Source organism: Hyla sarda, chromosome 7 (assembly GCF_029499605.1).
Source record: "Hyla sarda isolate aHylSar1 chromosome 7, aHylSar1.hap1, whole genome shotgun sequence".
Lineage (NCBI taxonomy): Eukaryota > Metazoa > Chordata > Amphibia > Anura > Hylidae > Hyla > Hyla sarda.
Genome location: NC_079195.1, coordinates 59,312,614 through 59,337,462, shown reverse-complemented (window position 1 = coordinate 59,337,462; position 24,849 = coordinate 59,312,614). Strand labels below are relative to the sequence as shown.

Here is a 24,849-nt window from a genome sequence, read left to right as displayed (position 1 = left end):
GCATTGGTGCTGAATTTATCAAAAGCGGCTTTTCAGCAACAAGTCGCATCAGCTGAAAGTACGCCGAAATGTCAGATCATGCTGGAGCAGGTTTAAAGGGGTACTTCCGTGGAAAACTTTTTTTTTTAAATCCACTGGTGCCAGAAAGTTAAACAGATTTGTAAATCACTTCTATTAAAAAATCTTAATCTTTCGAGTACTTTTTAGGGGCTATATACTAAAGAGAAATCCAAAAAAAGAAATGCATTTCCTGTGATGTCCTGACCACAGTGCTCTCTGCTAACCTCTACTGTACATTTTAGGAACTATCCAGAGAAGCATATGTTTGCTATGGGGATTTTCTCCAGTTCCTAAAATGGACAGCAGAGGTCAGCAGAGAGCACTGTGGTCAGGACATCACAGGAAATGCATTTCTTTTTTGGATTTCTCTTTAGTATACAGCCCCTAAAAAAGTACTGGAAGGATTAAGATTGTTTAATAGAAGTGATTTACAAATCTGTTTAACTTTCTGGCACCAGTTGATTAGAAAAAAAAAAGTTTTCCACGGTAGTACCCCTTTAAATACAGTCTAAAGCAAAGATCACAAAGTATGTGCGCAGAATTTATCAAGAGCCGTGCGACTTTTGTTAAATTAGGCGCACAATAGACCGGCCTAACCCTCTGTAGTTTGGTCTATATTGATGCGGGACATAGACAGCTTTGATAAATCTCCCAAATTGGACTTATACATCTATCTGATAAGTCATGACCGCAGTACATCAATCTCTCCTCTTAATAAACATGTAAGATCCAAAAATACATACTTATGGGGTCAGCTGTTGGCTGAATAAGCTTTCATTTTATTTAAAGGCATATTTATACCCCTGGGGCACCTGCCAATCCTGCTGTTGTTCCCTGCATAGTGGATGGTCAGAAGCATTGTGAGGTCCCAGCAGTTAGACTCAAACCTATGAAGAAGTCATGCCATATCCTAGCGATACGTCATTGCTCCTCATAGTGTGAAAACTTCTAAATACTAACCAGGTTTGCCATATAGAGCATATAAAAAATTTGGCTCCTGAACTGGTCTGTATGGATAACCATTGTTTTTCTATATACATGCCTTATCACACAATTTAGTCTATATACATCACTATCTACACCAGTGGTCTCCAACTTGCAGATCTCCAGAGGGTGCAAAACTACAACTCCCAGCATGCCCAGACAGCCAACGGCTGTCCGGGCATGCTGGGAGTTGTAGTTTTGCAACATCTGGAGGTCCACTGGATGAAGACCACTGATCTACACTATATACTACACTAGATACTATCTATGTATGAAGTTCTACATGACTTGTTCATAAAGTAATACGGGTCTAGAGAACCAGCGCTAAAATGTTGGCATTTTGAAAATAATAAAAAATATAAAATTTTCATTCAAATGTTACATAAGTTAGTTAATCTCCCTGCACAGTCTGCTATGGATGAAGGTGAAATATGACAAGATATAGGGGGAGATTTATCATTGCTCATAGATAATTTTTTTGTCTATGTTCAGGCGCAAGCAGCATATTTTCAGACAGTTTTACTCTTTTTGCCTACCGGTAGAACTTTTTCTTTTTGACCATGTAGTGGTCATGTGTTTATCATTTGCGACTTTTGTCAAAAGTCGCTATTTTGTGCGCAAAGGTACATTTTTAGGCGCAAAGCTACACCACCTACCAATATGCGTGAGAATAATTTCTACCTTCCACAATTCAACCTTTAACCCCTTCCCGCAGAATCCCGTCTATAGACGGCGAATTGCGCAGGTCCTTCGCGCATTCTGCCGTCTATAGAGGGCATTCAGTTAACCCGGCATTGCACGGGTTAACTGGCAGAAATTCCATTGTTACCAGCAGGGGACAACTTCTGCTATCCCCCCCAGGACTAGGGATCGACAGATATCAATTTTTTAGGGCCGATACCGCTAATCAGTGACCTTTCAGGCCGATAGCCGATAACTTATACCGATATTCCGGCTCTGTGTTTTGCAACCAGTGTGCCTCCAGCTGTTGCATAACTACAACCCCCAAGCATGCACGGACAGCCAAAGGGCATGCTGAAAGTTATAGTAGTGTGCCTCCAGTTGTTGCATAACTACAAGTCCCAGCATGCCCTTCCGTCACTGCATGCTGGGGATTGTAGTCTTGCAACAGCTGGAGGTTTGCCCGGCTATGCGCTGACATATACTTGCCAGTGCATGGACAGTATTTGTCAGCGCTTTCGCGTACCAACGCTCAACCCGTGGCGTACCCCTATGGGTACGTGTACCATGGGTTGAGAACCCAGGTCTGACTCTTTTTTTTTAGAAAAGTTGTACGTTCGACAACTTTTCACACTAAAGGAGAGCTGCACCTTATTCATCATTACGCTGCGCATTATTGATGAATAAGGCGCACGCTAGTCAAAGTATAGACAAAAAACAAAAAAAACAATTGATCTAAAATAGACATTTATTGATAAATCTCCCCCCATAGACTTTATAAAAAGCACAACATGGATTTGAATGACAGAGCAGAAGAAAACAATACTAGACATAAATAGTAATGCAATTGGCATTGTACACCATAAGCTCTAACAATCCAAAAATAGAAATAACCAACAACAATGGAGAAGAAAAGTTACTTTTTACTTACGGGTCAGATTCTGCAAAATCTCCTCCATGAATGACGGTCAGGAGCAGGAACAGTCCTAGAGTTGATCTCCACATTCTGCTGGCCAGATATCACATTCAGGAAGAAGAATGCTGGAGGGAGATGGCTTTATAAGGCTCAGCCTGTGTACAGCCCCCCTGGCAAACATTACACAAAAACTGACCCTTGCACAAGGACGGCTCTGTCCGGGATGAAGCCTGTTTGCGTTGCCTTACGTTTGTTTACTAGAATCCTCTCCTATTACTGTGCTTCTGTGGCCTCCTGCCCAGGTACACAGGATTTCTAAATTGTTATGGGAATATTAAGACTTTGTTAACTGTGCTGTTGTCACAGGGGAACATATTAAACAGAAAAAAAATCGGTGGTGGTATAAAGTTTCCCACTGGCATTGAACTGCATTGTTTACCTGGCAAAGTTAAGAGGCATACAATGTATTCAGTGTGCTCTACAGATACCTGCAAGAACCCCCTCTCCTCTCCCAAATTACCAAGTAAAGAAAACTGCCCTGAGCATGTTACCGTCCCATCCAGCGCAACGTGTCATATAATCTCTTGATCCATTTGTTGGTTCGTAAAGCTCCAGGCCTGCTAATCCCTGGCTAATAGTTAAGTCACTTGCTTGCGCTTACGAGAAGTTTCTGGTTGTCAAGATATTTATTTTTACCCACCCACATTCTTACATATTTTACATAGTGTAGATAGAAGCTTTTGAGACTTCCTCTTCTGTAACTTAAAATAAATAAATAAAAATGATTTTCCGTATTTTTCGTCGTATAAGACGCATATGAGACGCACCCAATTTTAAAGGAGGAAAATCTAGAAAAAAAAGATTCTGAACCAAATACAATGTAAAGTATAGGACAGTGATCTTCAACCTGCGGACCTCCAGATGTTGCAAAACTACAACTCCCGGCATGCCTGGACAGCCGTTGGCTGTCCGGGCATGCCAGGAGTTGTAGTTTTGCAACATCTGGAGGTCCCCAGGTTGAAAACCACTGGTATTGGAGGTTATACTCACGTATCCCCACCGTTCCGGACCCGTTACCGCTCGTCACTGCTGCCCTGGATGTCGCCCTCCATCGATGTCGCTGCGTCCCCAGGGTGTCCCCGTCGCTCCGGAAAGTCTCTGCTGCCCGGGATCCTCACTCTCCGCCGCCGCCATCACGTCGCTACGCACGCCGCTCCGACGCGATGACGACGAAGGAGAGCGCCGGTCATGCAGGGGATCCCGGCACGGAGCAGTCATTCGCCCATCGGACACCAAGGAGGCAGGTAAGTTCCCTCCCGGTGTCCTGTAAGCTGTTCGTGACAACGTGATTTCACCGCGGCGGTCCCGAACAGCCCGACTGAGCAACCGCGTTAGTTTAAATTTCGCTTCAGACGAGGCGGTCAGCTTTGATCGCTGCGTCTGAAGGGTTAATACAGGGCATCACCGCGATTGGTGATGTCCTGTATTATCCGCGGGTCCCGGCCATTGATGGCCCCAGGGACCGCCGTAATATGACAGGGTTTTAATGTGTATTTGCCGTATAAGACGCACCAACTCCCCCCCCCCCCAGTTTTGGGGAAGAAAAAGTGCGTCTTATACGGCGAAAAATATGGTAACTTTTTTCAGTTTATGTCTGTTTCTGAGAAATCTGGTGATAATAGACAATGGGGGAGCTTTGTCAAAACCTGTGTTGAGGAAGAGTGATGTAGTTGCCCATAGCAACCAATCAGATCACTTCTTTTTAACCACTTCCCGACCCTTGTCACGGGTTGGGTAAGGGAAATGTGACACGGGCCCGCAGTCCGGGTTCGCATCATAACTGACAGTAGCCAGACATCTATCAGCAGCAGACATCTGCCTGCAATGAAGGACATCAGAGATTTCTCCAATATCCGTCATTGAAATGGTTAAATGTCGTGATCTAACCCCTGGTGTCTAGGAGACCCATAGGCACCCCATGATGTCATTACCGGGTCCCGATGGGTTGCTGGGGAAGCCCGGGGCCTTAAATTTTGCTTTTGTGTCTTCACTGGCTCTGTGATTGCTAAAGCCTGCCTTAGGCAGTCTTTAGCAATCAATTGCCAAGAACATAGATCAATGTGATGCCATAGCATTACATTGGTCTATGTAAGCCATACACTGATGGCTTATAACAAAAAGGAAGAGAATGTTTTTAAAAATATTTAAAAAAGATTTAAATTGCCTCCCTTTTTCCAATTTTTTAAACACAAAAACAAAAAACATATTTGGTATTGCTGCATGTGTAATTGTCCAAACTATTAAATCATTACATTCCTGATCCTGCAGGGCCAACAACGTGAATGTAAAAGAAATATCAAATGCTGAAATTGCTGATTTTTGGTCACATCACATACCAGAAAAAATGTAATAAAAAGTGATCAAAAACGTAACAAATGTGGAACAGTTAAAAAGTACAGTTCATGGTGCAAAAAAAAAAAAAAAAAACCTAACACAGCTCGGTAGGCAGAAAAAAAAAGTTATTAATGTCAGAACACGGCAATGAACAGAGTTTAAAGGGGTACTCCGATGGTCAATGTGTTTTTCTGTTTTTGACTTACCCTATTTGTTTTGTTTCATTTCTATTATTGTTGTTTAGGCTACTCTATTTCCGTTCTTTGTTGTCTTTGTTTTCCTATCTTTGCTTCTATTTCCTGTTTCTTGCTGTGCTAAAAACTACAAATCCCAGCATGCCACATGCCTTGCTGGTTTGGGGCGGCTCCTATTTTTCTTTTGTTCCGCCCTTTACCCACCCTACTATTTTCCCAGGTCGGCCCCCTTATACACAGCACACTTATATAAATCAGCCCTGGTTGGGATACACTGGCATACACACAAAAGGGACTACAACTCCCAGCATGTGTCATTCAGAAGTTTTCAGTCTGTGATATAACACCAGCATGCTGCCACAGTAGTCTCCTGGGGGTTGTAGTTCACCACACCTCTATAGGGAATACACCAGTGCTTCCCAGGGTGCATCCAGGTGTTGCAAAACTACTACTACCAGCACTCCCTGGTTGGGAAACACTAGCATACACACACCTAACAGGGACTACAACTCCCAGCATGTGTCATTCAGGAGTCCCCCCCCCTTCACACATAGAAATCATCCCCAGTATGAGATTTATCCCCCAGCCCCTGCAGTCTATACATCCCCAGCCCTGCACTTTGTCATCCTCCCGTACAGTGAACACAGAGCTCAGGGAGGAGATGAGGAGGAGTGTACGTCCTCTCACTTATCTTCTCTGGCTTCTTTCTCCCATGCAGACCTGCGACCTCCGGGAGGGGGAGATGAGAGGTGTGGCTTATTTCTCTCATGCAGAACTGCGACCTCCGGGAGGGGGAGATGAGGGGGCGTGGCTTATTTCTCTCATGCAGACCTGCGTCCTCCGGGCTCTGACTTCGCTCGCTTCAGCTCTAACTTCGGAAACCTTACATATTTATCAGCTGGGCATGAAAGAAGCCTCCCAGTGACGGAAACAAAGAACAGAGAAAAAAAAAAGCCCTGACACGTTGTCCACAGCCTAATTCTAACATGGCCGATGCCGTGGACGACAGTAAGAGATCCAACGCCGAACTACAGAACTTCCTGGCCCACAAACAGGTAAGAAAAAAAGACGCCTGCTACACAAACATATAACACATGTCAATTGCAAAAAACATGAATGTCATGTACCGGCAGGATAGGTAGTGGATCCTCCGGACCAGAGAGGCGATGGCACGGGTTGTACTGGAGGACCGGTTCTAAGCAGTTACTGGTTTTCACCAGAGCCCGCCGCAAGGCGGCATGGACTTGCTGCGGCGGTAACTACCAGGTCGTATCCCCCAGTAACAACTCGACCTCTCTGGCAGCTGATATAGCGTGGTACACAGGGAGCAGGCTAGAGCGTAGTCGGACGTAGCAGAGGTCAGGGCAGGCAGCAAGGGTTCACAGGCGAGTATACGGTAGCAATGGGTTCGGCAACTGGCAAGGCAATATCACAGTAGGGAACGCTTTCTCAAAGGCACCATGCACAAAGATCCGGCAAGGGCAGGATGGGGCAGGTGCCTTTTATTGGGAAGGGCCAGTGGGAGGTGAGGAACCAGCTCACCAATTACCGGTGCGCTGGCCCTAAAAAATGACTGAAGCCGGAGCGCGCCGGGATCCAGGAGAGCAGAGCACCGCGCGGGGAGCAGGTAAGTCGAACAGGGACGCAGCACGTGAGCCACGCTAGCCGCGTCCCTGCCACTGTGAGACCCGCGCTCCCGGTCAGTACGTCTGACCGGGAGACGCCGAGGCCCCGGAGCAGAGGACAGAGGCAGCGGGCGCTCCGGTCTGGAGGTGAAGACCGGAGCGCTCGCTGTGACAGTACCCCCCCCCCCCCTTAGGTCTCCCTCTCTTTTTGGCACCAAGGAAGTTGAGGATGAGACTGCGGTCCAAGATGTTATTTTCAGGCTCCCAAGACCTTTCCTCAGGACCGCAGCCCTCCCAGTCGACCAAAAAAAATCTTTTCTCCCGAACAAGCTTGGTGGCTAGGATTTCTTTAACAGTAAAAATATCAGAGGTACCAGTGACAGGGGTGGGAGAAAGAAGTTTAGGAGAGAAGCGATTAAAGAGAGCAGGCTTGAGAAGGGAGACATGAAAAGAGTTATGAATTCTGAGGGAGGGAGGAAGATGGAGCTGGTAGGACACCGGATTAATGCGGCTATTGACTCTGAAGGGACCCAAGTAATGAGGGCCCAGCTTGTAACTTGGTACCTTAAATCTGATGTACTTCGAGGAGAGCCACACCTTGTCACCGGGACTGAATTCTGGAGGAGCTCTACGACTTTTGTCGGCCTGGAGCTTCATACGGGTCGAGGCCTTGAGGAGGGCTGAGTGGGTCTCTCGCCAAATAGAAGTGAAGTCCAGAAGGAGGTCCTCTACAGCTGGTACAGACGAGGGGGCGGAGGTCCTAGGCAGAGGAGGCAGAGGATGACGGCCATAGACCACAAAAAATGGAGACTTATTGGTGGCGGAAGATTGTTTGAAATTATAAGAGAACTCTGCCCAAGGGAGTAAATCCGACCAATCATCTTGGCGAGAGGACACAAAATGGCGTAGATAATCTCCCAGAGTCTGGTTCACCCTTTCTACTTGGCCGTTGAACTGAGGGTGATACGAGGAAGAAAAATCCAGCTTGACTCCGAGTTGACCACAGAGAGCCCTCCAAAACTTGGAAATGAACTGCACCCCACGGTCTGAGACGATGTGTTTGGGATGACCGTGGAGGCGGAAGATGTGAACAAAAAACTGTTTGGCCAACTGAGGCGCAGACGGGAGACCAGGCAGGGACACAAAATGAGTGTTACGCCTAGCGCTCCGGGTCCCCGCTCCTCCCCGGAGCGCTCACGGCGTCTTTCTCCCTGCAGCTCCCCGGTCAGTCCCGCTGACCGGGAGCGCTGCACTGTCATGGCCGTTGGGGATGCGATTCGCACAGCGGGACGCGCCCGCTCGCGAATCGCATCCCAGGTCACTTACCCATTCCCGTCCCCTGCTGTCATGTGCTGGCGCGCGCGGCTCCGCTCTCTAGGGCGCGCGCGCGCCAGCTCCCTGAGACTTAAAGGGCCAGTGCACCAATGATTGGTGCCTGGCCCAATTAGCTTAATTGGCTTCCACCTGGTCCCTGACTATATCTGACCTCCTCCCATGCACTCCCTTGCCGGATCTTGTTGCCCTTGTGCCTAGTGAAAGCGTTTAGTGTGTCTAAAGCCTGTGTACCAGAACTTCTGCTATCCACCCTGACTACGAACCTTGCCGCCTGCCCCCGACCTTCTGCTACGTCCGACCTTGCTTCTGTCTATTCCCTTGTACCTCGCCTATCATCAGCAGTCAGAGAGGTGAGCCGTTGCTAGTGGATACGACCTGGTCACTACCGCCGCAGCAAGACCATCCCGCTTTGCGGCGGGCTCTGGTGAAAACCAGTAGTGACTTAGAACCGGTCCACTAGCGCGGTCCTCGCCAATCCCTCTCTGGCACAGAGGATCCACTACCTGCCAGCCGGCATCGTGACAGTAGATCCGGCCATGGATCCCGCTGAGGTCCCTCTGCCTTATATCTCTGATATCACCACGGTGGTCGCCCAGCAATCCCGACAGATCGCCCATCTAACCCACCAGCTGTCGGAAATGTCCACCATTGTGCACCAACTTCAGTCGCAACTTCAGCAGCAATCATCTCCTCCGCCAGCTCCTGCACCCCTTCCGCAGCGAGTGGCCACTCCTAGCCTCCGCCTGTCCTTGCCGGACAAATTTAATGGGGACTCTAAGTTTTGCCGTGGCTTTCTTTCGCAATGTTCCCTGCACATGGAGATGATGTCGGACCAGTTTCCATACTGAAAGGTCTAAGGTGGCTTTCGTAGTCAGCCTTCTGTCTGGAAAAGCCCTGTCATGGGCCACACCGCTCTGGGACCGCAATGACCCCGTCACTGCCTCTGTACACTCCTTCTTCTCGGAAATTCGAAGTGTCTTTGAGGAACCTGCCCGAGCCTCTTCTGCTGAGACTGCCCTGCTGAACCTGGTCCAGGGTAATTCTTCCGTTGGCGAGTACGCCATACAATTCCGTACTCTTGCTTCTGAACTATCCTGGAATAATGAGGCCCTCTGCGCGACCTTTAAAAAAGGCCTATCCAGCAACATTAAAGATGTTCTGGCCGCACGAGAAACACCTGCTAACCTGCATGAACTCATTCATCTAGCCACTCGCATTGACATGCGTTTTTCTGAGAGACATCAAGAGCTCCGCCAGGAAAAAGACTTAGATCTCTGGACACCTCTCCCACAGTCTCCACTGCAATCTGCACCTAGGCCTCCCGCCGAGGAAGCCATGCAAGTGGATCGGTCTCGCCTGACCCTGGAAGAGAGGAATCGCCGTAAGGAAGAGAATCTTTGTCTGTACTGTGCCAGTACCGAACATTTTTTGGTGGATTGCCCTATCCGTCCTCCACGTCTGGGAAACGCACGCTCGCACCCAGCTCTCGTGGGTGTGGCGTCTCTTGATGCTAAGTCGGCTTCTCCACGTCTCACGGTGCCTGTACGGATTTCTACTTCAGCCAGCTCTTCCCTCTCAGCCGTGGCCTGCCTGGACTCTGGTGCCTCTGGGAATTTTATTCGGGAGTCCTTGGTGAATAAATTCCGCATTCCGGTGACCCGTCTTGTCAAGCCACTCCACATTTCCGCGGTCAACGGAGCCAGGTTGGATTGCACCGTGCGTTACCGCACGGAGCCCCTCCTAATGTGCATCGGACCTCATCACGAGAAAATTGAATTTTTGGTCCTTCCCAATTGCACTTCCGAAATTCTCCTTGGACTACCCTGGCTTCTACACCATTCCCCAACCCTGGACTGGTCCACTGGGGAGATCAAGAGTTGGGGTCCCTCTTGTTCCAAGGACTGCCTTAAACCGGTTCCCAGTACTCCCTGCCGTGACCCTGTGGTTCCTCCTGTATCCGGTCCCCCTAAGGTCGTTAGGGACTCTGCCTGCCACAGAAAATGCCTCTCCCCCCCTCCCAGTCCCTTCAGGCAAGCCTCTGTGTCCCCTCATGGCTCCCGTCCTTGTGTCTCCCTGCCCCGTGCCAAGCTTCACCCTCTGCCCTCCCTCCCCATTCCTACTCCTGCTGTACTGCCTGCCATTGAGGAAACCATCCATCCCTTCCCGGTGTCCTCATCCCAGGGGAGGCAGTCACCGGACAAAAAAAAGGGGAGACCTAAGGGGGGGGTACTGTTACGCCTAGCGCTCCGGGTCCCCGCTCCTCCCCGGAGCGCTCACGGCGTCTTTCTCCCTGCAGCTCCCCGGTCAGTCCCGCTGACCGGGAGCGCTGCACTGTCATGGCCGTTGGGGATGCGATTCGCACAGCGGGACGCGCCCGCTCGCGAATCGCATCCCAGGTCACTTACCCGTTCCCGTCCCCTGCTGTCATGTGCTGGCGCGCGCGGCTCCGCTCTCTAGGGCGCGCGCGCGCCAGCTCCCTGAGACTTAAAGGGCCAGTGCACCAATGATTGGTGCCTGGCCCAATTAGCTTAATTGGCTTCCACCTGGTCCCTGACTATATCTGACCTCCTCCCATGCACTCCCTTGCCGGATCTTGTTGCCCTTGTGCCTAGTGAAAGCGTTTAGTGTGTCTAAAGCCTGTGTACCAGAACTTCTGCTATCCACCCTGACTACGAACCTTGCCGCCTGCCCCCGACCTTCTGCTACGTCCGACCTTGCTTCTGTCTACTCCCTTGTACCTCGCCTATCATCAGCAGTCAGAGAGGTGAGCCGTTGCTAGTGGATACGACCTGGTCACTACCGCCGCAGCAAGACCATCCCGCTTTGCGGCGGGCTCTGGTGAAAACCAGTAGTGACTTAGAACCGGTCCACTAGCGCGGTCCTCGCCAATCCCTCTCTGGCACAGAGGATCCACTACCTGCCAGCCGGCATCGTGACAATGAGCCATCTTTGAAAAACGGTCAACCACGGCCCAAATGACTGTCATACCATGGGAGGAGGGAAGATCAGTGATAAAGTCCATGGCGATGTGTGACCAAGGGGTCTCCAGAACAGGGAGGGGCAGAAGAAGGCCCGCAGGTTTCTGACAAGGAGTCTTGTCCCGGGCGCAGATTGCGCAGGACTGGACGAATTCAGTGACGTCTCTGTCTAGCGAGGGCCACCAATATCTTTGAGAAATTAACTGCAGAGACTTCTTAATCCCAGGATGACCGGCAAGGAAGGAAGCGTGACCCCACTTGAGAACTTGCAACCACTGGCGAGGAGGAACATAGGTCTTACCCGGAGGAAGTAGCCGTAAATCCACAGGTGCTACCGAGGTGAGACACTCAGGTGGAACAATGTGTTTAGGAGTGGGTACATCGCCCACCACATCCGAAGAGCGTGAAAGGGCATCTGCCCTGATGTTCTTGGCAGCGGGACGGAAGTGAATCTGGAAGTTGAAGCGGGCGAAGAAGATGGACCAACGGGCTTGGCGGGGATTTAGTCTCTGAGCAGACTGGAGGTAGACTAGGTTCTTATGGTCCGAGAAAATGTTCACAGGGTGAGGAGCACCCTCGAGAAGATGTCTCCACTCCTCCAAGGCCAATTTAATTGCCAACAGTTCTCTGTCCCCAATAGCGTAATTCTTCTCGGCGGAAGAAAAGGTTTTAGAGAAGAAGCCACAAGTTATGGTCTTGCCCCTGGAAGACTTTTGAGTTAATACAGCTCCAGCTCCCACAGAGGATGCATCCACTTCAAGAAAGAATGGCTTGGAAGAATCTGGCCGGGAGAGAACAGGTGCAGATGCAAAGGCAGCTTTCAGGGACAGAAAGGCCTCTTCAGCGTGAGGAGGCCAGGTCTTAGGATTGGCACCCTTTCTAGTCAAAGCCACAAGAGGAGCCACCAGGGTGGAATAATGAGGAATAAACTGTCTGTAGTAATTGGCAAAACCCAGGAATCTCTGTATGGCTCGGAGACCAGAGGGGTGTGGCCAGTCCAGAACTGCAGATAGCTTGGCAGGATCCATTTGCAGACCTTGGGCAGAGATGATATACCCCAGGAATGGCAAGGAGGTACGCTCAAACAGACATTTCTCAATTTTGGCATAGAGGCGGTTACTTCTGAGTCGGGTGAGAACTTGCCGGACATGGACTCGATGTTGATCCAGATTGGATGACAAAATAAGGATATCATCCAGATATACTACAACGCAAGTGTAGAGAAGGTCCTGGAAGATGTCGTTCACGAACTCCTGGAAGACTGCGGGTGCGTTACAAAGTCCAAAGGGCATCACTAAGTACTCAAAGTGACCGTCCCGGGTGTTAAATGCGGTCTTCCACTCGTCTCCTTTACGAATGCGGATTAAATTGTAGGCCCCGCGGAGATCCAACTTGGTGAAAATCTTGGCTCCTCTGAGACGGTCAAACAGCTCAGAGATTAGAGGCAGAGGGTAACAGTTTTTAATGGTAATTTTATTGAGTCCTCTATAATCGATGCAGGGTCGGAGAGAACCATCCTTTTTAGACACAAAGAAAAACCCGGCTCCAGCAGGAGACGAAGACTTCCTAATAAAGCCTCTCTGTGAATTCTCACGTACATAGTGCGACATGGCCTGAGTCTCTAGAGGGGAGAGAGGATAAATTCTGCCCCGAGGAGGAGTAGAGCCCGGTAACAGGTCAATGGGACAATCATATGGCCTGTGAGGAGGAAGAGTCTCCGCTTTTTTTTTTACAGAAGACGTCCGCAAATTGATGGTAAGGCTTGGGGAGACCTGGGACCCGCTTGATAGGAGTAGGCTTGAAGCACCGGTCAGGGCAGGAGGAACCCCAACGCAGAATCTCACCGGTGGACCAATTCAATTCAGGAGACTGGCGTTGCAACCACGGTAAACCCAGCAGGAGTTCGGAGGAGCAGAAGGGAAGAACAAGAAATTCCAGAGTCTCGGTATGGAATATCCCAATATCCATCCGCATGGGCTGGGTGCGGTATTGTACCGTAGCAGAGAGTTTCTCCCCGTTGACCGTAGAAATAAGGAACGGCTTGGGCAGACGGGTATAGGAATTTGATACTTGTCGACCAAGGAGGCGTGGATGAAGTTGCCGGCAGAGCCGGAATCCAAGAAAGCAGCAGCAGAGAAGAAGGACTTGGCCGAAAGGAACAACTGCACGGATATAATGAGGCGTGGAGAGGAAGAATCCACACCTAGTAATGCCTCTCCCACATCCACTAGGTGCGAGCATTTCCTGAACGTGGAGGATGAAGAGGACAGTCCTTAAGGAAGTCTCTACGGCGACTTCGTTCTTGAGGGGTCAGGCGAGACCGGTCCACCTGCATGGCCTCCACAGCGGAAGACCCAGAGACAGGTAGAGGTGGACGCTGGAACACTGGAGTCAGACGAGGGCAGCGTTTGGAACGAGCTTTTTCCTTTTCAAGATGGAGTTCCTCTTGTCTCTCAGAGAAACGTTTGTCAATCCTGGTGGCTAGCAAGAGGAGGTCACAATTAATGTCACAATTAAGTCCCTTCTTAAAGGTGGCACAAAGAGCTTCATTATTCCAGTTCAGCTCGGAAGCAAGGGTGCGGAACTGGACGGCATAGTTACCCACGGTAGAATTTCCTTGGGACAGGTTTAGAAAAGCAGTCTCTGCGGAGGTAACCCGGGCAGGTTGCTCAAAAACACTACGAAACTCCTGACAAAAACTCTGGACAGAAGCGGTGGCTGGATCAGCGCGGTCCCAGAGCGGTGTAGCCCAGGCCAGGGCCCTCCCGGAGAGCAGACTGAGGATGAAGGCTACCTTGGCTCGCTCAGACGGAAACTGGACTGAGAGTAGCTCGAGATTTAGAGAGCACTGAGACAGGAATGCTCGGCATAGTTTAGGATCTCCGTCGTATTTGTCTGGTATAGACAAACGGATTCTGGCTCCAGTGGTAACTGCGGGCGGAGGTAATGCAGCAGGTGCAGGCGGTGGTGCAGACTGTTGCTGAGCAGGCAGGAGCTGTTGCATCATGGCGGTCAACTGGGCCAGCTGCTGACCTTGCTGGGCCACAATGGAGGTGAGGTCCGCTAGACTTGGCAGGGGAACATCAGCGGGATCCATGGCCAGATCTTACTGTCACGTACCGGCAGGATAGGTAGTGGATCCTCCGGACCAGAGAGGTGATGGCACGGGTTGTACTGGAGGACCGGTTCTAAGCAGTTACTGGTTTTCACCAGAGCCCGCCGCAAGGCGGGATGGACTTGCTGCGGCGGTAACTACCAGGTCGTATCCCCCAGTAACAACTTGACCTCTCTGGCAGCTGATATAGCGTGGTACACAGGGAGCAGGCAAGAGCATAGTCGGACGTAGCAGAGGTCAGGGCAGGCAGCAAGGGTTCACAGGCGAGTATACGGTAGCAATGGGTTCGGCAACTGGCAAGGCAATATCACAGTAGGGAACGCTTTCTCAAAGGCACTAGGCACAAAGATCCAGCAAGGGCAGGATGGGGCAGGTGCCTTTTATTGAGAAAGGCCAGTGGGAGGTGAGGAACAAGCGCACCAATTACCGGTGCGCTGGCCCTTTAAATTTACTGAAGCCGGCGCGCGCACCCTAGAGAGTGGGGCCACGCGTGCCGGGATCCAGGAGAGCAGAGCGCCGCGCGGGGAGCAGGTAAGTCGAACAGGGACGCGACGCGTGAGTGGGGACCAGCCGCCACGCTAGCCGCGTCCCTGCCACTGTGAGACCCAGCACTCCCGATCAGTACGTCTGACTGGGAGACACCGAGGCCCCGGAGCAGAGGACAAAGGCAGCGGGCGCTCCAGTCCGGAGGTGAAGACTGGAGCGCTCGGTGTGACAATGAACATTAAAAGAAGATGCAATATAGCCAAAAATCTTAACCACTTTAATTTTTTTCAAGTTTTTTATTTTTTTTAACCATGAAACAAAACATAAATTTTTCAAGTTTGATATAATTGGAATTGTACTGACCCATAGAAAAAAGTTAGCATGCCAGTTCTACCATAAGGTGAACAACTAATAAATTAATGCCCCACAAAATTGCGCAATTCCATATTTCTTTCAATTTTGCCCTACATAGAATATGTTTCTGGCTTCATAAAACATTATATGATTACATAAAGGGTGCAATAAAAAAAAAAAAAAAACGTCAACTTGTCCTTCACAAAATAAGCCCTAATACAACTTTGTCAGTGGAAAAATAAAAACTTATGGGTCTTAGAAAGTGAGGAGAAGGAAAACGGGAGCCAGAACTCTAAATTTGTAGGGTTGTGAAAGGGCTAAAAGTCCTCTGAAAAATCAAATAAGTGATCTGCTTTGGGCTAAATCTCCACTTAAGTTCGAATGTGGTGTGGAAACCAGGGATTTGTAGCCATGTTTGTTGCGGAAATTTACAGAAATAGCCTGAAATTTCATTGCAAAATCTACAGCTTGCCCAATAGAGTTGTGGAACAAAGGTATTACACTTTATCAGGGATTGTCTCATTAAAATGTCCTAACTTCTGATGAACTGAGACATGGGGACATGTGTGCTTTCATACTTAGTTCTGTCCAGAACAACAGGAAGGAAATATAAACAATATAGTTGGCGCTTCTTACTGAAGAGGTGATCTGAGAAGTCCCGGGGGTAACGGGAGACTGCCCTCGCTGGTGGCGTATAAACTATATTCTATCCCAGACAAAGGAAAAAGCATTAATTTCCTAAATGTGTCGGCAGGAATTTCGGGGCTTACCGGCATCCGTCGTGACTTGACTGCAGGCTGCCAAATACCATCAGGCAGCACCACGAGCGCCACCGGCCAGGGCAGTCTCCCATTCTCCCCGGGACTTCTCAGAGCACCTCTTCAGTAAGAACTGACTGTACATCAATTGGAAACTACATTCGGGAACAGATCGGATTGTTCAGGTGCAGAAACAACATTATAGTAAGATATGCTGTATAATAAGAGTACATTTTCTGGATCAATCACTATAGATTAAAAGTCCTATAGCGCCAACTATATTGTTTATAATACTGGAGAGCTAATAGGGTATGGGAATCAGGAGTCCATACGTATCATACGGCAGCAGTAGGCACATCCCCTGCACATCCATACAAAAGCGCTACTGTACATTGTTTTATCTAGGAAGGAAATATTACCCCTACGAGCAATGCTTCTAAGGGAGAATAGCTCAGTATTTCCAAACTACTGGAAACCAACACAGACTGAAGTTCACTTGGACACTTTTGTGCCTCCCATGACAAGGGGACAGGGTAAGAAGTAGGTGGGGCTTAATGATATAGGGGCATGATTTGAATGCACCATCTGGTGTCAAAAATTTGGGCACAATTTTGGAGTCAGATAACCAAACAAATTTTATCAAACAGCTGGGGCCCCTATAATAAATCTGGTGCATATTACAACTATCTAGTCTAAGTTTATACTGTCTAAGTATTAGGTAGGATTAGTTAATCTACCTCTATGTTTCTGGGATTTATATGGCTCCATCAGTTAAAAAAACAAAAAACATGTGAAGATCTTCATTGAAAAATGTTGCTATTTTGTGTCTTCAGGTTCCATGAGAAACTATGGCCTGGATTTATCAATCTGTCAGGAACAAAAACAGGAGTCATTTGCCCATAACACTCAATCACAGCTCAGCTTTCATATTTTAACAAGCTCTAGGAAAATAAAAGCTGAACTGTGATTGGTTGTTATGGTCAAATCATTCCACTTTTTGCCTCTGACAGATTAATAAATCTAAGCCTGTGTATCTCCATGGTATCAGACTACAACCAAACCCTGCATTGTCTGAGAAATAATACTACCTGTCTATTCCCTTTTTTTTTTTGAAGAGCATTGAGTAATTATCAATAAGAAGGATCAAACTGCACAACAGAGAATCGAATCTGATGAATCCGAATTAGTTACAAATTTGAGGAAAAATTCGCTTCGCAACAAATGCAAATATCGCCACGATTCGATTGCACAAATCGCTTCATTAAACTCCATTTAGTGCGGTCCAGGCTCCAGGGCATCTAAGAAGGCGGCTCCACATGTCAGGACATGGGGCAACGAATGATGGGAAGGCGGGAACAAGGGTAGGCGGGATTACCCTGATTCACATGCAGCATGCAGACTATCAGCAGCCAGCCACCCCTGTGATGTCACAGCCCTATATAATCGTCAGCCATCTTGAGGCCACTCACATCAGCGTTCTATTGCAGAGAGAGAGAGGGACAGAGAGCACTGTGTGTTGCACAGAAAAGCATTTTTACAGCAGCAACTCACCTCAAGCCCAAATCCAGCCTAGAAGCACTGATAGGGAAGGGAGAGTGAGAGAGAAAGTGCAATTGTGGGTGTATTACAGCAGCAATTCACCTCAAGCCCAAATCCAGCCTAGTGGGCCGCCCAGTAATACTTAATACTTGATAACATTAGGAACACCCAATCCACCCATCGATCGACTAGCTAACATAACCGACATCGGGAGCCGATGTCTCTTAGTATGAAGCGAAAAATTGTGGATTGAAAGGAATGGAGAGCAGACAACAGAACCCTAACTGGCAAGGTCTCTAAAAAATATAGTAGTTTGGGCAAAATAGTCATTTTAACCACAGCAATAGGACCGGAAATAGAAATACACTGAGACGCCACTTTTCCATAAGTGCCCGGAAGTCACGAAAAAGAGAGGGAAAGTTAGTAGAGTAAAGAGAGGAATAGCTAGGTGACAAAAGCACTCACAAATATTTAACAGCCGAAGAAGACAATTTAAAAGAGTAATTAGATCGCAGTAAAGTAGAAAGTGACAGTGTAAGGTTCAAAGGTAGTGCCTCAGTCTTAGAGAGATTAACCTTGTATCCCGACACCACCCCATAAGAGTGAAGAACCCGGTATAGGTTAGGGAGAGAAAGGGAGGGTTTAGTAAGAGTGAGAAGAACATCGTCTGTAAACAAGCAGATCTTTAAGGGTTTATCCAGGAAAAAACTTTTTTTTTATATATCAACTGGCTCCAGAAAGTTAAACAGATTTGTAAATTACTTCTATTAAAAAAATCTTCATCCTTTCAGTACTTATGAGCTTCTGAAGTTGAGTTGTTCTTCTCTGTCTAAGTGCTCTCTTTGATGACACGTGTCTCGGGAACCGCCCAGTTTAGAAGCAAATCCCCATTGCAAACCTCTTCTACTCTGTGCAGTTCCCGAGACAAGCAGAGATGTCAGCAGAGAGCACTGTTGCCAGACAGAAAACAACAAGTCAATTTCAGCAGCTGATAATTATTGAAAGGATTAAGATTTTTTAATAGAAGTAATTTACAAATCTGTTTAACTTTCTGGACCCAGTTGATATAAAAAAAATAGTTTTTTCCTGGAATATCCCTTTAAATTCCCTATCATGAAGGGATACACCAGAGATGTTCGGATCCCCCCAGATCATGGCAGCAAGAGGTTCAATGCACAATGCAAAAATCAGGGGGATAACGGACATCCTTGCCTAGTGCCATTAAAAATAGGGAAAGTCAAGAAGGAAGCATGAGGGAGATTTAGGGAGGCAGTAGCGGAAAAGTAAAGGCCCCGCAGTTACCAGTTATGGCGAAAAGGAAAGGCCAGCCCGATCAAAGGCCTTTTCAACGTCAAAACCAAGCACCAAGGTCTGATCAGACCACCGATTAATCATATCTATGAGACCCACTACCCGTCTAGTGTTATCACCTCCCTGGTGACAAGGAATAAACCCAACTTGGTCTTTATGCCCATGGGAGGGGAGAAAACAACTATGGCGGGTTGCCAAAACCTTTGAAAAGAGTTTTAGGTCAGAGTTAAGAAGGGCAATGGGTCTATAGCTCGAGAAATCATGGGGGTCCTTGTCTGGCTTAGGGATAAGACAGTGAATGCAAAAAAGGACTGTGGGACCCCCCCCCCCCCCCCCAGAAACGAGTTAAAAAGAGAGGAACACGTCCATGGAGAAGGGTAGAGGAAAAAGTCTTATAGTATAAGTAGGTAAACCCATCTGGACCAAGGGTAATTGGGAGGGTAAAGAGTAGAGTTTAGAATAGTAATCCAGGAAAAGACGGGAAATCTCGTCAGGGTGATAGTGTAGATTTCCAGCTGAGTCCCTCAGAGAAGGAGACTGAGCCGACGCAAGGTCCCTCAAGCGGCGAGCAAGCATAGTGTGGGCCTTATTGCCCTTCTCATAAAAATGCTATTTAGCATAGAGCAGCTGACGCTCCACCTTGTGGAGGGCCAACTCACTCAGCTGGGACCGAGCAGCTACCAGCCTCCGTAGCACCGAAAGAGAAGGAGAGGATAGTAAAAGAGATTACAGATCAGAGATTCGCGTCCGGAGCTCCTGGGAACGAGCCAAGGCATTGCATTTCAATCTACAGATCTTCAGATTTATGAGCTTCCCAAAGCGTAGCCTGAGAAGTTACTGATCCTTCATTAAGAGTAAAATACTCCATTAAGCAATGTTGAATCGAGTCCTGGGAGGGCGGAGATTTAAGGAGAGAGTCATTAAGATGCCAATGGCAACGGCAAGAGAAGGTAGCAAAAAGAGAGAAAGAAACCAGTACCGGACTGTGGTCAGACCACGAGATAGGTTCTAAGGAGGCATTCGAGAGCATACGGACCATAGGAAGATTGCCAAAGAAATAGTCTATGCGAGTATGAAGTTTAGGAGGGTGAGAGTAGAAAGTGAAGGAGCGGTCAGTGGGAGGATTTATACTCCAGAGATCGTAGAGGCTCGAATAAAACGTTGGAAAAGGGACGATAAATGCATCTGCACGGGGGACCAGCTACAGCCAAGAGATGGTCCATAGTTGCAAAGGAAAGGGTACCTATGGAGTTGCGCAAGGACATGCCGCAGAAAAGGAATTTGAGAGGAGCATACAGATTACAAAGAAGAAGCTGTTTACCCCCCAAGGAACCCTCAACTATAACATAGCGGCCCAAAGGATCCGCCTAGGACAAGGAGACCTGGAGAGGACAGGATAGAGAAACCAATATTGCCACACCCGCTACCTTACGATCAGAAGGAGCCATAAAGGATGTGGGATAGAGATGGTGAAGAAGAGCCCGAATGGTCAAAGTGTGTCTCCTGAAGATATACAATATTAGCGCACAGTAATACTAACTCCCGCTGCAGAAGGCACATTTTAATGGGGGAGTTAAGGCCTTTTGTTCAAGGAGACACACTTAGCCATGAGAAGGTGAAGGAGGGGACACAAAACTGTAAGGAAAAGTACTCACTCAGACCATCAAGGAAGCCATCCAAAATGGATAAGAACAGGGGCACCCAAGGAAGGCCAAGGGACAACCATCCAATCCTGTTGAACCTGGAGAACAAGAGGAAAGAAAAAGGAAGAGAAACACAGGAGAAACAAGCAAATGGACCGGACAAAGAACAAGGAAACACAGACATCAAGGGACAAACCACAAGAGAACAAATCCAAAAACAAACCAGTGACCCATAGGTCAAAGTGGAGGCCATAGAGAAGATTAGGAAGAGGGAGAACAAACATCCCAACACAATCCTAACCATTGTCATAGCCTCAAAGGGGGAACAGAGGAACTCACCAAGAAGGGAACCACCAGTACAAGGTAGTCCCTCCTCTGAGGCCACGCCAAAGGAGCAATCTAGAAAACATGTGACCAGTTGTAACATAAGCCATAAGCATAGTATGACATTAACTCAACAAATCAGGGGGTATTAGACCAGATGGCAATGCCCACAATATGTCAGTAGATCCCCACATCACAGTCCAATTGTTACACCGAGCGCTCCGGGTCCCTGCTCCTCCCCGGAGCGCTCGCGGTGTTCCTCTCTCTGCAGCGCCCCGATCAGACCCGCTGACCGGGAGCGCTGCACTGACATTGCCGGCGGGGATGCGATGCGCATAGCGGGACGCGCCCGCTCGTGAATCGCATTCCAAGTCACTTACCTGTCCCGACCCCCGGCTGTCATGTCCTGGCACGCGCGGCTCCGCTCCTTAGGGCGCGCGCGCGCCAGCTCTCTAAAATTTAAAGGGCCAGTGCACCAATGATTGGTGCCTGGCCCAATTAGCCTAATTAGCTTCCACCTGCTCCCTGACAGCGGAATCGCATCCCAAGTCACTTACCCGTCCCGGTCCCCGGCTGTCATGTGCTGGCGCGCGCGGCTCCGCTCTCTAGGGCGCGCGCGCGCCAGCTCCCTGAGACTTAAAGGGCCAGTGCACCAATGATTGGTGCCTGGCCCAATTAGCTTAATTGGCTTCCACCTGCTCCCTGGCTATATCACATCACTTCCCCTGCACTCCCTTGCCGGATCTTGTTGCCTTGTGCCAGTGAAAGCATTTAGTGTTGTCCAAGCCTGTGTTACCTGATCTCCTGCTATCCTTATTGACTACGAACCTTGCCGCCTGCCCCGACCTTCTGCTATGTCTGACCTTGCCTCTGCCTAGTCCTTCTGTCCCACGCCTTCTCAGCAGTCAGCGAGGTTGAGCCGTTGCTAGTGGATACGACCTGGTTGCTACTGCCGCAGCAAGACCATCCTGCTTTGCGGCGGGCTCTGGTGAACACCAGTAGCCTCTTAGAACCGGTCCACCAGCACGGTCCACGCCAATCCCTCGCTGACACAGTGGATCCACTACCTGTAAGCCGAATCGTGACACTGCCTAACCTATTCTGGGGGAACATCTGCCGCCTAATGTGAGGGAACATCTGCTTAACTAATGGGGGAGAACATCTGCCGCCTAACCTATTGTGGAGGAACATCTGCCGCCTAACCTATTGTGGGGGAACATCTGCTGCCTAACCTATTGTGGTGGAATACAGCACAGGGGGGATCAGATGGCACAGGGGGGTGGGTGACAATGAAATGGCACGGGGGGGGGGGTAATTAAAATGGCACATGGGGATCAGAGTGGCCACCTTAATTCCCAATCTGAGCCCCCTGTACAATTTAGCCCCCCCCCAATCCACCCTTTGCTATTTAAATTCCCAGTCCCCCTCTGATCCCCCTGTGCCATTTCAGTGAAGTTATATAAAAAAAAAAAAATACTGGAATTTAAAAACGTTGTTGTTGGCTGTGTTTTTATTTTTGTTTATTTATTTATTTATTTTTGAGAGGGGGGGGTGGACTGACAAGGGACGTCGCCGATGGGACGATCCTCAGCAGACCCGTGCAGAAGGACGTCAGCAACATCACACGTCAGTCCTGGCCGCCGCAGGAAAGAAGAAACCATGGACGGCCAGGTGAGTGTGTCTGTAAGTGTATCTGCAGTGTGTGCCCATAAGTGTATGTCTGTTAGTGTGTGTCGGTCGGAGGCAGGGGGGGGGGGAGGGCCAAGAAAATTGCTTACCCAGGGTCCAATCAAAATTAAAGATGGTCCTGGGTGCTGCCCAGGGAGGAAAAGGACAGGGGGCTGAGGGGAGGCAGAGGGAGCTGGGAGCCAGGACAGGCTCGTGCAGTGAGAGTCCAGGGGCCGCAGAGCAGGCAGCAGGGTCCCTTGAGGGAGCAGGATACGGCAGCAAAGATGGCGGCGGCAGTGTGTCACCGGCCCAGGCCCGGAGATCTGGAGAGGAGGCGATATGGTGGCAAGGCAGGAGAGCAGCCGGCAGTTCAGCAGGGGAGTCCGGGGACACTGCAAGCAGGATCACAGGCCTACGTGGCTCCGGTAGACCAGGAGCACAGGTGGTGCGCAGTGTCTGCTGCAACAGGCGGTGAGTCCGGGGTGAGAGCTAGAGGGGGCCTCAGGAACCGGGTGATGTTGCCAGGAGAGCAGGACTGCAGGAGGGCTTCTACGGGCATCGCCAGGTGGTCCTCCCCATCTACCAGGGGCAGGTCACCGCTGAATATAGCAGATTTTATGGCCTCAGGGATTGGGAGCTAGCAGGCTATGTGGCCATTTTCTATGGCGTCAAGCCACGCCACTCTTTCTACTACTTATACTTCTCCCTATACATCCAAACATTCTGCTAGCATTTCCTGCTGCTCTATTACATTGTATGCCTACCGTTAAGTCTTCTGAAATGATCACTCCTAAATCCCTTTCCTCAGATACTGAGGTCAGGGCTGTGTCAAATATTCTATATTCTGCCCTTGGGTTTTTACGCCCCAGGTGCATTATTTTGCATTTGTCCACATAAAATTTCAGTTGCCAGAGTTCTGACCATTCTTCTAGTTGGCCTAAATCCTTTTCCATTTAGCGGATCCCTCCAGGAACATCAACCCTGTTACATATCGTTGTGTCATGAGCAAAAAGACATACGTTACCATTGAGAACTTTTGCAATATCACTAATGAAGATATTAAACAAAATTGGTCCCAGTACAGATCCCTGAGGTCCCCACTGGTAACAAGACCTTGCTCTGAATATTCTCCATTGACTACAACCCTCTGTTGTCTGTCACTCAGCCAATGCCTAATCCACTGAACAATATGGGAGTCCAAGCTCAATCACTGTAGTTTATTGATAAGTCAATCAGTGAAATTTGTTTGACATGATCTCCCTGAAGTAAATCCATATTGTTTTTCATCTTGCAAACCATGGGATTTTAGAAGTTCCAGAATCCTATCCTTTAGTAGGGTTCCCATTAATTTCCCCACTATTGATGTCAGATTTACTGGCCTATAGTTGCTTGATTCCTCTCTACTACCTTTCTTGTGAATGGGCACGACATTTGCTAATTTTCAATTTTCCGATTTCCGATTCCAATTTTTCGATTGGTTAAATAAGTCTGTTAATGGTTTTGCTACTTTTGCGGTTTTGCGGTTTTGGACACTTTTGCTAAGTACCACAGTGGTCGCTTCCTTTTTCTGCTTTTACTGACAAGTCTAATGCAATTTTATGTTGCCTTCAATAATGCGTCTTTTAAGTGGTCCTATTTCTCCTGAACTCCATGTAATCTATTCCAGTCTGATAGGGACTCATTTATGACTAATCTAATTTTTGAAAAGTCTGTTTTTCTAAAATCTAAAACCTATGTTCTTATATTAAACCACACTGACTGGTGATCAGTAGATCCCAAGCTTTCGCCTACATCATATACCAATCCCCATTTGTGAATACCAAATCCAAAATGGCCTCCCTCCGGGTTAGCTCCTCAACCACTTGTTGAGAAGTGGACATATAAGTAAAGTCGCAAACCTAAGCCAGGTCAGACCTGGCTTACAAAACTGCCTTTGGAGAGCTCTCCTAAAAAGTCTTACAAAAAGTTGCAAAGGAGAGGAGGAAACATACAAAATGGTGTTCTGAAGTTATTTATAGTTTTTTGCTTATCAAACTATAAACTAGTATGATAAATGTGTCGATGTGTCGCACATAATCAAAACCAAAGCAAAAAAAAATTACTTCAAAACTCACTTTCCAAAGACAACACTGATAAATGTACCATATTGGGGGAGATTTATCAAAATCCAGAGGAAAAGTTGCCCAGGTGCCCATAGCAACCAATCAGATTACTTCTTTCATTTTGCAGAGGCCTTGTTAAAAATGAAAGAAGCGATCTGATTGGTTGCTATGGGCAACTGGGCAGCTTTTCCTCTGCACAGGTCTTGATAAATCTGTCCCAGAGTGGGTACAAAAGTGTGCAGGGACACACACCGCTTTGTCCACACGTTCTAGTGATTTGTTCTGGTCTGAATACTTAGACCCCAGCTGATCTAACATTTTGCATGTCCCAAGTTTACATTCTTTAAAACTGTGAAATGTTTTCAACAGGAGAAATTTGACA

General features: G+C 48.4%; 1 protein-coding gene across 5 annotated transcripts in view; it reads right to left on the bottom strand.

Annotated features, from left to right (window-relative positions):
- Positions 1 to 24,562, bottom strand: part of LOC130281674 (alpha-2-macroglobulin-like) — a 126,397-nt gene extending 101,835 nt beyond the window's left edge. For 2 of the 5 annotated variants that reach the window (XM_056529139.1, XM_056529141.1), the window contains exon 1: positions 15,893 to 16,012. In XM_056529139.1, coding sequence (XP_056385114.1) covers positions 15,893 to 15,975 — 83 coding nt within the window. In that variant the 5' untranslated portion in view covers positions 15,976 to 16,012. Of the gene's footprint in view, positions 1 to 2,656; positions 3,119 to 15,892; positions 16,013 to 24,479 lie in introns of those variants that run through there. The other 3 variants (XM_056529143.1, XM_056529142.1, XM_056529140.1) reach the window with 3 other exon arrangements.
- Between the last annotated feature and the right edge of the window lie 287 nt (positions 24,563 to 24,849).